Genomic DNA, 14657 nt, shown 5'->3' with positions numbered 1-14657 from the left:
GGATATTAAAAGTTTGGACTAAAATGTTTGATTCTTTTTTTTTTTTAAAGACTGCCATCTAGCTTCAGTGGATTCCATAGACTGTACATAAAAGATAGTTGGGTTAATGACCGTATTTGGAAGAGAGACTAAAGTGCTAAGCTAATGCTAACTTGCTTAGTTAACAATGTTAGATGGTGAGGTGAGGGAGACTGACTGTGGAAGGGAGCCAGAGTAATAATACATATTGAGTAAATGCAGAGCTAAATGAGGATTCATGGTGACCTTATCCAGTGCTAACTTTGTTTTAATAAAGCATAAAGTTTTTAAAAAGTCTTATAAGTAAAGAAAGCATCTGTCTCCCAAATCCAAACTGGGATTCTAGTTTTAAATACTCTGCAAACCACAGGTTAGCTAGCCGTCTGAGAACAAAGTGCTGATATGGTACAACAAGGTTTTTAATATAAGATGGGACCTGATTATACAAGACTTTGTATGTGAGGAGAAGAATTTAAAATTTGATTCTGGATAAACAGGAAGCCAATATGGGATAAATATGGCACCTGATTCTCTTTCACCTGTAATTCAAAACAACCACACCCCTAACAACAAGCCTTAGTAGTTCCCAAATGAAAGAGTTATATTTAAAAAACAAACAAACAATCAAGTTGGAACATTTTAACATGAATGTACATCTGGACTGACTTACTTTTGAAACCAGTCTTAAGTGGCCATTAGAGGAACTGCAATAGTAGTAACCAACATGCCTTAAAAAACAAACAAGCAAACAAACAAAACAAAAAAAACCCCAACCCAAAACACAAAAGGTCATACACCAGGAGGAGATGGCTGACTACATTAGATAAGCTACTTTTTGCATGCTTGAAGTGCAGTTTGTTTGTTAACAGGCAGCACCGTGTCCTGTGCCAGATATGCACATATCAGTGGCATTTGTTCATCACACTTCAGTCAAGCATTATTATTACTTTCTTTATTAGGCACAACATTGAAATACCATCAATACCAAAATATTTTAGCCCTTATACACTTTGCTGATGCTTTTTACATTCTGATAATGACATTTACTCATTTGATATCTCAGTCATAACCACCACCTGCACCAATCTGGTTACCCAAACATCTTGATGCCCCCAAAAAACAAAACTAAACTAAATACAAAAGTGGAATAAATAAAGTTAAAGATTATTTTCTCTTTCTATAGAAGACATGACATCAGCGCCATGATAACTATGCAGTCTGATATTGTGACAACCTCAACCCAAAATCTGTGGCATTGAAATCTCCTGTTTTTTGTGAATAGTAGAAGCTAACTAAGTGCATTTAAGCTATGTACACATATACACACATACATATATTTATAGATGACTTGGCAAATAATTTCAGTCATTGTGTCATTCTAACAATTAGCACGAACACTTGTGTTTTTCCTGTGTTCAGCTCTGAAGTCAGTCAGTGAATTACCAACTCTCTGGTCTTCACAGGGGGCAGATCTTGATGCTCTCAGAACTTGAACTGAAGTCTAGCCCAACCCCGATTCCGCTCCCCACCCAGAAGGTGGCATAAAGCGGCTGGGTAAAGTTGGCTCGGAAGGTGTGGAGGTGGGTCATGCTCTCTGCGACGCTGTAGAACGACAGCGTTCCCGCGGACAGGTCCAGGTAAATGCCCACACGGGGGCAGTACACGACCGGAATGTCCTTTTTCTGATTGTCATGCATGGCTGTGCAGCAGGTGTCCGACAGCTCCAGGGTCCAGGACTGGGCATTGTATCCGAGGCCTGACCTGGCGTCCGAGCCCTTCCTGGCCATCGCCCCGTAAGCTATGCCGGTTGAGGAGCCCCGGCCTCTCCACTCCACCTCCCAGTAGCAGCGTTGGGCATACAGCGGGCTGTCACACATCACCTGGGTCCAGCCATCAAAACGCCGGGGGCTGTCGGGGTAAAGCTGGGCTGTCCCCTGCAGGGCGGCTTTAGTGTTGTTCTCAGAGAGCGTCAGCTGCCTGTGGGCCGTGTTGGAGTCGAGGGTCAAGCTCACTGAGTCTAGGAAAGACATTTCAAGGACAAAATATTTTGACAACTTATCATGACATCATGGCCAATTCTGTACGCCAACATCTATGTTCTGATACACTACAGTGGAACAAGATGCCCTCCGAGAGCGCAAACCTCCCCCAAGCTGGCTCACTCTCTGGGCAGTGTTAATTTTAAGGTAGCATGACAGATGTTTGATAGAATAATGGTAATGGATACTAAATAACTATACATGAATACCTTGAGTTTATTATATAATATGATACTACAGCATATTTCTCACTAACAGCACCCTAAGCAGCTCAGTGTCTTTAAAAATGCTTCAATCTTGTGACTGATCACAAATTAACCTGGTAACATGCTCATTATATTAAAGGAAAAATATCACAGTCATTAGGAGTTCTTCATGCATGTGACTACAGTTCACTTATATACAAAACAAAAGATTTTTATATGAGAACAAAAATGTGTAACTGAGTTTTGGCCTTCGATGAATGCTCAACAAATATGTTTTTGAAAGTTTCATGTAAGAATATTGTTTATCTGCTTGTTGTTGTCGTCATTACTTTTTTTTCCTTCTTCTTGGAACATATGGTACTTTTAATGATATGAACCCAGGCCAGACCTATATATGAGCATCTGATCCTATATTATTTGTATGGTCTGTGTAGTATGTGGTGACTGAATGAATAAACTGACTGAATGGTTAAAAAGTGACAGTTTGTGGTCCCAGTTTGTGCTTAGATCTGTTATTTTGTACAGACTTACACTGCAGGAACTCCTCTCTAGTCCTCGGCTCCGGGGCCTGAATACTGTCAAGGCTGATTTCTCTCACTGTAAAAAAAAACAACAACAAAAAAATTAAATGCATCTTCATTTATTTTCACTGTACATCATAATAGTTTGATTTCCATTTATGTTTCTTCTCTCAATACAAAAATGACTAAAGCTTGAATGACTCACAGGCGGGGAAAGCCGGAGCGTGATTCATGGAGTCCGGAGTGGGCGTATCCAAAAAGAGACCGGGGTTAACTGACCAATGAGAAAACAGCATTAGTGACGTCACTGAAACGCCTATTGCTTAACTTATTCAACCGGTTGAACTGTTGATGGGACAATACATTCATGTTATATATAGAAGGCAATCTTCTTACTTTCTGTGGGAGTTTCAGACAGCTCAGCCATGCCCCCTGTTGAATGCAGACACAGAGTGATTGCTTCTGTTAATGTCACTAATCGCTCGAGTGCTTCAGTCAATAAACACTTCAACTAGAAGTCAAAGCTGTCTATTTAAATGTAAAACATCTAATAACTTATAAATATCTAGCACTTAGCCAACTTCGCATTCATCATCATCATCATCTTGTTTCCCACAAAAGCAAAGGCAGAAAAATAACCATAAAACAGCAAGATTCCCCCCCCCCCCTTATTACTGGTACTGAGTTTCGGATCTTTCAACATCAGATGTTTCAACTGCTTTCATCTCTCAATGACAATAAAAAAATGCTTTCACTGCTTACATGATAAACGATATTCATGCCATCATTCCAACTCCTCACACCTCGACTTCAAAACATTTCAGGCTCCCTCCTTTGAACAACACTTGCTCCAACTTTCAGTTTTTACACATCAGCTGACACTTCCACTCACTGTCCTGTAAAGTACACAGCGATCTGTAACTCCCTTTCTTCCTCTCATCCAGCTGGCTTTATTCTCTACACTTCTTCCTTCATTTTCATGATCAACACCAAAACCTATCAAAGCCTAAACTGAAATGAAGCGTCATTTAAACTGACACTTGAACTACTTTTACTTTAATTTCAACCTCTTTTATAAAAAGTGAACTTTTTAATGTAACCATGTTAACCACTTTTTCATCTTTTCTTCAGAAACACCCCATCTACTAGTCACTTAATGGTTTGGTTACTGAGATTGCAAAGAGAGTATGAGTGTTGTTGGTCCTACATGGATTTCCTCCTGCGGCCGGTGTGTTGCTGGCCTGTGCGGCTGGAGTAGCCTGGCTGGTGCCACGGCGATTGGAGCGGAAGATGCTGCTGATCGACGCCATTCGACTAAAATCTGAGAATACCATGAATCTGATGTCAAATCCATGTCATAGTGTTTGTCAAAGCTGTATTAATATTAATTTTTGAAAACTTATTTTTGAAAGCAGGTGACAGATAATGGAAACAATCCAAACATACGTCCAGTAGAGGCCCGTGCTGGAGCAGGAGCAGGCGTAGGAGCAGGAGTCAGGCTGGCTGGGACTGGAGTAGGAGTTGTGGCCTGGCTCTGGCTAGACCTACTCCAGAGTGACTGAGATTCTCTGCGGCTGGGGGTGGGGCTAGCTCTGGGGCTCAGTCTGTGGCTGATGCTGGACCCGATGCTGATGTTGGATCTGGTGCTGGCTCTGGGGTTAGGCTCCCTCACTTTTTGGAAGACACACACATACGAAAATTAAGTGTTTACATAAACTTTAAATCAAAATTTAAAGTGTCTATGGCAAATATAAGTGATTGGTGACAACATCAGTATGGTATCAGAACGTCATCTGCTTTTATCGGTTATCTATGGTACTTCATGCACAACCGATTTAGCGTCACTGCAAATATGTTCACAGTGGTCACAGAGTCCAGAGTTTACACTGAGATTTAATATTAGCCACTAGTGCTTCTTTGTTATAATAAACGTCTCATCTTAGAATGTCACTTAAAAGTGACCATTATACCTTTCCCTGTTTTCTGTTTGTTATGATGGGGTATAGTCATATTAAACATGGACAAAGTTTCAAAGTTTTGTATGAGCAAAAAGACTATGAGAGCTGATATTCCTGACATGGCCATTTAAGGCCCCCAATTTAAAAAAGGGGATAGGAATGAAAGCTAAAATAGTGTCATTAGGCAGTGGATACAATGAATGTCAACACAAAGGACAAAAAAAGACTTTTAGGAATCTAAAAATCACGCAAATGATTACAGTTCAAGAATAAAAACTGACATTGAAAATGAAAAAAGAAAAGACTGAAGTAAAGGTACGTAGTGAGGCCTGAGTAATCAGACATCCTTAAATATAACTACTGTTATATATATTTCTTAAATGCAATTGAATACAAACTGTTTAAGTTCTGTTTGAGTTTCAACAATATTTTTGTGTCTTTCAACAGCAGAAGGCCCTCCTCACAATCACTAACACGTTCATGGTGCAACATGAAATAGATTTACATGTGTTACAATGAGAATATCAACGCACTGATGTTTATCCGATGTACTCTGTTCACCAGATTTACTGTATTAGCGTATTAATGTCTTCCTGTTAGCAACAAAGGCAGCTACAAAGTCATACCTGACATCCAAGTCACTGTGGATGAGACTTAATGGAAATGGACTGGCATTTAGTATAATGCTTTTCCAGTCTAATAGGAAAGTGCTCCCTGTGTAATAAGTATGTATAATTGAGTGTCATCTGCGTAGCTCTGTGTGTGGCAATCGCAATGTGTACACGCTATCTGCCTTTAGCATAGAACAGGTGCAGATGACAGTGTGCTGCTAGCAAGATTAAGCAGCAGAAGAACCACCACCCCAGGACTGACCTGTAGACAGCCACCCTCTGCCTAAGCGAGAATACTGTTAGCCCAATGACTCTAATAAAGAGAAACTGAGCCACAGAAAATGCAAATGTCGAGTAACTCTGCCACACAATGTGCCTTGACTAAAAATAAGGAAGAACTGTCATTTAAGCAGAAAAAAACACCTTGCAGTAGGAAGTAAAAGCCTGATTATTATCATGAAGGGTGATGATATTAATGCCAGTCAACTCACATGCATCTCTGTCTTCTCTCCTCTGTTTGTCCCGCAGTCTGGGTGAGCTTGTGTTAGCTCTGTCTAAAAACCAAGAAAGAAACCGACTTTTGAAACAAACTTTTCTCTACTTTATCCCTGCTGTGAGTGAAATTTAAATTAATGCTTAAACAGCGGCACAAATACAAACTCTCACCTCGTGCTGTGTCTCTGCTCCTCACATCTTGAGTCCTGAGTCCTATACCTGAATAAAAAAAAAGTGACAATGTCAGGGAAATCCTTTGTACATTGTCAAATGAAGCTTAACAATCATCAGAGTACAGTACCAAGTCCTCGTTTGTCTGTACTTCGCCCTCCAATTGAGATCGTGGGTGTAGAAGCTGTAGAAAAAGAATGAAATTACAAATTATTTCAAATATTTATACAAGATTGGACGACAAGATGTAAATATGTAGTCATGGTAGACAAAATGTGGTCAGAAAAAACACCAAACATACCCTGTGGACGGGCGCTTGTGTTGCGGGCACTGAGACCAGAAAACACTAGAGAAAAAAGAAAATCGGTATCTTTCTACCAACATCATGCAAAATGTGAAAACGTTTATTTGGATTTAATAAGAAAATTCAAACCTTACATTTTAAAATCCCTCCTTTCTGTCCGCTTCGGTTGGCTAAATAAGATTAGAAGAAGTTCAATTAAAAAAAAAAAAAAAAAAAAACCCACTAAACTTGAATGCATTAATAATTACGTTGGAACAATGCCTGGAACTTACAGTCTCCCAGAGCGAACAGTGTTGTGTCATTCACTTTAAAAGAACACAGATAATTACATTAAATGAGGTACAAAATAAGACAGAATAAGAACAAAAAGCCTCTTTGGACAAACCTTGTTTAGTGATCTTGCCCAGCTCCTGGTTGCATAGATCTTCCACTCGCTCCCTGAGACCCAGGATGGCATCTCGTACAGGCTCAAAGGAAGCCTCGTGATTGACTTTCACAGCTGGCAGATCCCCAGACTCAAGAGGACTGCACATAGACTCGTACGTCTGAGGAAACATGGCAGTTAGTTAAAAAACAAAACAAAAATTATTTAATCAGGATATCAGGAGTCTTGAGATTCAGAAAAAAATGACTGTATATCCTCCTCTGTGGTCTTCCTCTTTTCCACCTGCCTCAAACTCTCCATTTAACATCCTTCAAAATATCCACTGTCGCCTTTGCACCTTAACCATGTCGCTCTAATTTTGTCTCCAAAATGCTCAATGTGAGCGATCCCTCTGATGTCACTCCCAACAAGAACCTTAGTGTTTTCACAGTGCCATTGTCTCCAAAGGTTTCATTACCATCTAGTAAACTTTCCCTAACACTCTTGCTGCTATCCTTATGTCATAAGTCGTGTAAAGAATAAGCAATCACTGCTGTGTCCATGACCAATATTTCCACTCAGTGACCTTCACAGCCCGGCATACCTGCAGGTAGTAGATGTTGTCTTCGCAGCTTGCCAGGTCCTTCATCTCAGTGTCTCTTTTCTTCAGCTCCTTGATCTCAGCCTCCAGACTATCTGTAACTTCTTGTGCATGGCCCATCTTCTCCTGGTTGGCCTGATCCATCACCTCCTCCAGCAGCTCCTGAAGACGTTCCATGGAGCGCAGCAGCTCCGACAGCACCTGCTCCGCTTCATTGTGCACCACATCAGCAGAACGCTGCGCACACAAGGAAAACACAAAACTAAGTAAGGCCCCTCAACCACCATCATATTATTTAAACCCTGTAGAAAACCTGTTTTCCATTAACCCCCCCCCCCCCCCCCCCCAAAAAAAAAAAGGATTGTCTACCGCTGACCAACCTTCATCTGCTCCATCATCTTCTTCATGTCTTTCAGCTCCTGCTCTCTCTCTCTCAGCTTCTGTTGGGTCGCTGACTGCAGGTCGGACAGCAATTTCTGCAGAGACGCACGCCGTGACACGAGATCAGAGAAACAATCCCACAGACAAGGAAGCAAGTGTGTAGGTGGCACAGAAGACAACATGAGAGGGTGGAGCATTATGAGTGACTAGGCTAGGAATGTTGTTAGGAATGTCTTCAGCCTGGCTGGACCCGGCGTCGCACACAAAAGGAAATAACTGACTTCTTTCAAATAAACCTTTTATACACAATAAGGGACAGCACAGAGAAGGGCGGAGATGCTTTATTTATAAAATACTGACTGTAAACTTTCATTTACAAAATTATGGAGATTTTACCCAGCACCCAAACCAGTCATTTTAATTTCACTTTAGATCACCCTGGTAACTGTCTGACTCATTATGTAGCACCCACCCTCTGCTTACCTGCTTCTCCAGCCTTTCGACCTTGGTGGACACACTCTCGTGGCCTTTGTGCTGGTTGCTGGTGCACAGCCAGCAGATGAACATCTTGCACTGTCGGCAGAAGAACTCCTGCAGGTATTTGTGCTGGGTGCAGATCTTTTCGGCCAGGTTGCCTGTCGGTGGGATGAGCTCGTGCTGCTTTAGGGATTTCTTTGTCTGGTGAGGCTTCAGATGGGCCTCGCAGTAGGAGCTCATACATACCAGGCAGCTCTTGACTGCAGCTCGTTTTTCATTTTTGCACATGTCACATGGTACGACCGAGGAGGAAAGCTTCTCTTTGGCGAGTCGCATGGATTCACGCACTTCAGATTTGAGGGCTCCTTTGCGGAGCTGCTCCACAGCCTCTGCCAGCATGGTGTTCCTGGACAGGGAGGGCTTGGGGCAGAAGGTCTGACGGCACTGAGGGCAGCTGTAGATCCCTTTGGGGTCATCTTTAGTCCAGTAGTCCTTAATGCAGGCCATGCAGTAGCTGTGACCGCAAGGGATGGTGACAGGATCATTTGGCAGATCCAGACACACGGGGCAGTTAAACTGCTCCTCTGTCCACAGCTTTGCACTCATAATGCTGCTAATGAAAAAGAAAAAAAGAAAGAGTCAAGATGGTTAGCAAGTCAGAGACTTTTAGACAAAGAATGGAAGAACAAGCTCCAGAGATTCAGAAGGTAGTGTGAAGCCTGGGTTCACAGGAGGAAAGTGTCTGCCGCTCTCAGGTGAGCTGGGCGGGACCAGAGCCACCAGGCCGGTCTAGCGGGGAGAACGGGTGTCGGTGGAAAACTGTGGAATGCCAGGAAACCAAAGGTGTGAGTGGACAAATCAGTACATCACAAAGTATGGCACAGATATTCGGGCTCTTTATGAAAGTAAATATTACTACATGTAGTAGCAAAATCTACTTGAGTAGATTATTCCTTTATTATCAGGACAATTTAACATTATTAGATTGTAACACTGAGGTATTAAACTCTAAGCAGCATATTACTCTTATTTAATTCTAGTCTTTTCAGTCTAGTAGTACATGACCTTGCGCTTAAGTCCCCCTATACGGCCACAAGATAAATGAGATGATTATTGGTATAGAAGAATTGAAAAATTCAGTCCTTTGTGGTAAACATTAGAATAGATGTGGTTACAATATAGAAAAAAACTGACCTATCATCAGACAAATCAACAAAACCTCTGCCACAGAAATACAGAGAAATGCAGCAACTGTGTGATGCTATCATGTCAACAGGGACCAAAATGTCTGGAGGATTTCCAGAGTTGATGAGCCGTACCATGTATTACCAGACTTTCCAGCCCCTGGATGGATCTATGTCATGGTCTATTAAGGCAATTCTGAAGACAAATGGAGGGCCCAACCTGGTGCAACCAATAAAGTTGCCAGTGAGTGTACATACAGTTAGAATGTTAGATGTAGAAGTTTGTTTTAAAAGAAAATGAATTAAAACATCTTATAAAATGAACTACACCTATAAATAAATTTAAAAACAAGACACTTAAATGTTGTTTCCAAGACATCCGTGTGTTGCTGAGATATCAACTGATGCTGAATTAAGGCCAGGGCTTTACATTTCAACGGCGCTAGTCCCGTCTTCACCTGAGACTCAACATTTTTACAGTGTTCACGCTGCTATCACTTATTCAGGATATTTATTTAAAAAAAAAATATATAGAAATGTCAGAATAGCTGAAAGTTGTCTCGGGACAGAATATATTGTTTGTTAGTAAAACAGTGTGGTAAAAGTTTTCATTAACCAATGAGTAGCTTTGAACACAGAAAGTGTCTACAATGAGTTATGTTCAATTAACCCCTGCAAAATTCATGCTGACTGTTCAGTTTCAGTATTTTTCCCCCCATAGTTACCTCTGTGTGATGTCAGTGAGATGGATATCTCTAATATTTACATCAGTGTTGGGGAACTCCAGGTCTCAAGGGCCGGTGTCCTGCAGGTTTTAGATGTGTCCTTGATCCAACACATCTGATTTAAATGGCTAAATGACCTCCTCAACATGTCTTGAAGTTCTCCAGAGGCCTGGTAATGAACTAATCATCTGATTCAGGTGTGCTGACCCAGGATTATATCTAAAACCCACAGGACACCAGCCCTTGAGGCCTGGAGTTCCCCCACCCCTGATCTTAGGAAGCCCCGCCCACCTGCTGTTGAAATATTTTGTTTGTGAAAGGCAACACGTCAGTTTAGCTTTAAGGAAAGGTCAAGGGAGTAAAAAAAAGGGTACTAGTAGAAGTCTCAAAAACACATAAAATCTCTATGTATCAAATATGATACAGGGGGTAACCCACTGAAGCACTGTGGCATGACCTAATAAGGCATGTTCAATTAAGACATCTGAGAAATACTGACAACCTAAAACAGTTTTGTAGGACTGTCCAAAATATATCAGCATCTTTCTGCAAGTTTCATGAGCAGCTATAGAACACATCTGATGGAGGGTGTTGCTATTAAACAATGAAAAATAGTCAACTTTCAGGTGTCTGTCCAAAAGACTGGGCACAGTTACTTTCCCAAAATGTCTCACTACCAGCATCAGCCTCCTTGAAAAAAGGCACAAATAGTGCAAATCCAAATCCAGCTAATTTGTGTATTTTAACCAGCTTCCTTTCTGCCCATTATGCACTGTTTATTTTGGCCTCATTTATTTGGGAGGTTGCTCTGACTCCTTTTAATCTGCAGTTTCACAAAAGCTTTTACTGGATAATGACAGACTTCCTTTTGATCAGACAGTAAATGTGACACTACAAAGAATACTCACCAACAAATTTTCACCGGGAACAGACTGGAAAGTAAAAAAACCCCGACATGTTTGCACGGTCATCTTTAAATAAGACTTAACTTTGGGTGGGTGGGAATGCATGTCTGTGTCTGTGTGTGCCTGTTTGTCTGTGTCTATATGTCAGGTCGGGTCTTAGACTCCACCTCTCTGGGAACTCCCAGGCCCTCCAAGTGTGGAGGCCTATCTCCCCTCACCACACTCCCTGCCGGTGACTGATGCCCTCAGGGGTCGGTGCATTGTTGGTTCTTGGTGTCCGGGGCTGGGCGCTCAGGTCATGTGCCAGCTCACTCCCGGTGGCTACTTGGCGGGGCCTGGCGCCTGCTGCTCAGTCAGGCCTCTTCCGGGGTGCGGAGGGCCCTCGGGCCTCCGGCCTCTGTGCCTGCGGCTCGGTTCACTCTGGCACAGCTGGCTGCCAGCGGAGCCGGCGGGCACGCCGGTGCAGCCCCCTCTAGTTTCTGCCCGGTGGCTACTGGGTGACCCCTTGTCTGGGTATCCTCAGCCCTTCCCATGAAGGTGGCACGGATGCCCCTCTGGTGGTCCTCCTTGGGCTCTTGCACTCTGGGACCTCTGGATGTCTGGGGCCTGGATCTCCTCCATGCCTGCTTCATGCCCTGGGGGACAGGGCTATGGCTCTCTACATCCTCTTGCAGACCATTACATGGGGAAACCATTTGAATACAAGCGCGCCGATCCACACAGATGTGCACACAGGTGTTCACTGTTTGTAGACTTAAATCACACCTTTCTTGGCTGCTACTTCAAAGCACATTGTGCGCTGTCTGTCCTGCGTGCTGCACAACAACATTCAATATTTAGTATTTACTGCTGTTTACACTTAGCTAGATTAATGCGATGGTGTTGTGTTTAGTATGTTGCTTTGTTTTGTTTTTTTGTTTTTTTTGCTTGTTTTCTCTTCTTTTTCTCTCAACAGGTGATCCCGGAGATATTTTTTTTCCCCCCTTTCTCACTGTCCCTCTCCCCTTCTGTTTTTCTTTTCCTTCATCTTTCCTTCTCCCTTTCCTATCCCTCACTCATGTCTGTCCCGTCTGTAACAACTGAAAATAAAATAAAATAAATAATAAAAACAAAGGTCGATCAAATGGACCAATACGGCAATGCCATGATGATCCATTTGGCAAAATAAATCCATTGGGTATCCTTGTTGGTCTTCAGACAACAATTCTGACGGCTAAAGAACCAAATGGGACAGGCAAAAAAAAAAAAAAAAGACTTAACTTTGGGTGGGGAACATGTCAGCTAAAGCAGCAGTAGGCCGGAGAGAGGGATGTGGTGGGTATCTTTGGGCAGTAATTTTTTTTCTTTAATATAAATGTTTTGTGCTCAGAGTCTGATGACTTTTCACACCATAATTGATGTCTACATGCTGGAAAAACAGTGGTAATTACAACGCTAACACAGTGTGAGCCTGTACCATAATCGGAAAAACCCATTAAATATATTTGTTTTCCTCTCCACATGAGGCTTTAAACTGCTGTTGCACATATCCATCTATTATCTTCCTGACCTTTTCTCTGCATTGTGTTTGCCTTCAAATAACTGAACTATTTGTCAGTTGAAATCTTTTAAATAAATAAAGACCGCTGAACTGAATAAAGTCGTTTCTGAGCCCCTAATCTCCACTGTTGTACACTTTTATACCTGAACTCAGGTCTTTTATTAGTGTAACCACAACCACTCACTAGATGGCAGTGCTGCACTCATGTTAACGCAATAGCAGTAGCCTGTTCCGTTTAAAATAATAAAAATAACCCGTTCCACTTGCTGAATGTTGACAAAAGTGAACAATGTGCGAGTCATTTCTATTTAACTAAATGTCTGTGAAGGTTCTCAGTCGTCCAGGTCATCGTAGTCAGAGGAGCTTGCAAAGAAAAGCGTCTGGGCTTCTTTAAGTTGCTTGAAGACGTTTCACCTCTCATCCGAGAGGCTTCTTCAGTTCTAAGGTCAAATGGTGGGGAGTCCCAGATTTAACTAACTATTTAACTAAATTAAAAAGAAGCGAATAAATAGAACTAACAATATAAGGTAGTATATGGGCTCATCACTGTTGCTACCCAGATTGACGGAATAAAAACAACTTAAGGCTAACTCAAAAACACAGACACGACAATGCTTTAAGCGAACACGGAAGTACAAGGTGGAGACGCTTCTTGTGTCATCCAAAGAGCTTCTCTACTGTGTAGCATAGCGGTGTTGCGTGATTTGAGCTAACTTGTTTTCATTTCGGAGCCATTTTCAGTTTCGTTCAGATGCCAAATAATGTCGTTAAACGTCCTGGAGTCGGGGTCGGGGTGCTGGTAACGGACTCGGCTCACCCAGGCTGTGTACTCTTGGGGAAACGGAAGAGTGCGGTGGGAAAAGGGACATACCAGCTCCCAGGGGGTCACCTGGAGTTCGGGTATACATTGACGTTGTAGACTCCATTCATAAATCTGACATCGTTTTCTTCTTCTTCTTTTTCTTTAATTAAAGTGGTTGGCGTGCGACAACCAGGTGTAGTTCCGTCCCCTAACCGGCTGAAATATGGGGACGAGAGGTTCCCACACCATCTTTATCCCATTACCTGATATATGCTAATGGAGCATTCTTCTCTGCTTGATCAGCTCAGATTTGCCTTAAAACTTTATGGTGAAAAGTTTTGATATATGTAATGATTGCTGTTAAATTTTTAGCTTCATTTATCAAATAGTTTTTATGTTATATTTAATTAAAAATGGTCTCTGGACCTATTTCCAATATGTTTTGTTGCACTTTGACGTCTGACTGTTTGAGCATGAATGCGTCTACTGTCATACCAACCTTCTGCATATCCTCCTTCACAACAGTGTGTGGTTTTCCTCTTTTCCTCCTGCCTGGGAGCACAATCTCTACCACTTCATCCAGCTTACTCTGCAATTCCTCTCTCTCTTCCATATACATCCAAACTTTGGACCAAAACATTTTTTTGGCAAATTGGAAATTGTGAACAGATTACATTTTCTCAGTATAAAAATGAAAACAAAACAACTCAGGAGTGCTGCTAATTTTTTTTTGCACTCCCGTGCATGCAGACAATGGAGACAGAAAGAGCTGAAATAGCCTTAGGAGCCCGTTAATGTACTTTAGCTAATGTTAAATAAGATGTTGGTTTTTTATTTCATTCAAAGGGAGACTTGGGAGGAATGTGCCCACAGAGAGGTGCTGGAAGAAGCTGGGGTGGGTTTGGTGAACACCCACTTTGCATCAGTAGTTAACGCCATCAAGCTGGAGGAACAGTACCATTATGTTACCATATTCATGCAAGGAGAGTTGGACAGGCAGTCAGGAGAGCCACAAAACCTGGAACCAGATAAAAATGAAGGTGTGTGAAGTGGGACTGCTGTTTTTCAGTGGGGGGAAAAAGCACCTCCACTCAGCTCCCAGTGAGCAGCTGATGAAACAAAATGTGTTGCTCTCTCATTTTGCAGGCTGGACGTGGACACTCTGGGATGATTTTCCTCCAGAGCAGCAGCTCTTCATGCCACTGGCCCGCTTGAGGCAACAAGGCTTTCAACCATTCAGGAACAAAGATAGTTGACCCTGAAACTTCCAGTTATATTATGAAAAACTGTTACTCCACAAGGATAATACAGGAACACTGTTTAAAAACTGCTGTTGTCTCACATGTCTTTTTTTT

The 14657-nt window shown here is 42.1% G+C and overlaps 2 protein-coding genes across 2 annotated transcripts; one reads left to right on the top strand and one right to left on the bottom strand.

Moving 5' to 3' along the window:
• Positions 1–1278: 1278 nt before the first annotated feature.
• On the bottom strand, positions 1279–8834 carry trim25l (tripartite motif containing 25, like). The gene is made up of 16 exons (XM_006795720.3): positions 8153–8834; positions 7669–7764; positions 7292–7525; positions 6709–6868; positions 6596–6628; positions 6458–6493; positions 6321–6365; positions 6150–6203; positions 6020–6067; positions 5845–5907; positions 4231–4455; positions 3992–4105; positions 3181–3216; positions 2990–3058; positions 2795–2860; positions 1279–2035 (listed from the first exon to the last, which is right to left on the bottom strand). The coding sequence occupies exons 1-16, from the start codon at positions 8750–8752 to the stop codon at positions 1476–1478; spliced, it is 2439 nt and encodes an 812-aa protein (XP_006795783.1). The 5' UTR covers positions 8753–8834; the 3' UTR covers positions 1279–1475.
• A 4332-nt stretch (positions 8835–13166) lies between these two features.
• On the top strand, positions 13167–14655 carry nudt15 (nudix (nucleoside diphosphate linked moiety X)-type motif 15). The gene is made up of 3 exons (XM_006795721.3): positions 13167–13400; positions 14149–14342; positions 14449–14655. Exons 1-3 carry the CDS (start codon positions 13252–13254, stop codon positions 14556–14558), a joined length of 453 nt encoding a protein of 150 aa, XP_006795784.1. The 5' UTR covers positions 13167–13251; the 3' UTR covers positions 14559–14655.
• The last annotated feature ends 2 nt before the right edge of the window (positions 14656–14657 follow it).

This window comes from Neolamprologus brichardi, chromosome 23 (assembly GCF_056152115.1).
Source record: "Neolamprologus brichardi isolate AB-2024 chromosome 23, ASM5615211v1, whole genome shotgun sequence".
NCBI lineage: Eukaryota > Metazoa > Chordata > Actinopteri > Cichliformes > Cichlidae > Neolamprologus > Neolamprologus brichardi.
This window is presented reverse-complemented; position numbering and strand designations above follow the sequence as displayed.

Coding starts and splice junctions, on each gene's coding strand:
- nudt15 (XM_006795721.3), top strand. CDS start 13,252: ATGCCAAATAATGTCGTTAAACGTCCTGGAGTCGGGGTCGGGGTGCTG. Junction 13,401..14,148: donor GGGGGTCACCTGGAGTTCGG/GTATACATTGAC, acceptor TTTCATTCAAAG/GGAGACTTGGGAGGAATGTG. Junction 14,343..14,448: donor GGAACCAGATAAAAATGAAG/GTGTGTGAAGTG, acceptor CTCATTTTGCAG/GCTGGACGTGGACACTCTGG.
- trim25l (XM_006795720.3), bottom strand. CDS start 8,752: ATGAGTGCAAAGCTGTGGACAGAGGAGCAGTTTAACTGCCCCGTGTGT. Junction 7,526..7,668: donor AGATGATGGAGCAGATGAAG/GTTGGTCAGCGG, acceptor TTGTGTGCGCAG/CGTTCTGCTGATGTGGTGCA. Junction 6,366..6,457: donor GAAAGGAGGGATTTTAAAAT/GTAAGGTTTGAA, acceptor TTTTTTCTCTAG/TGTTTTCTGGTCTCAGTGCC.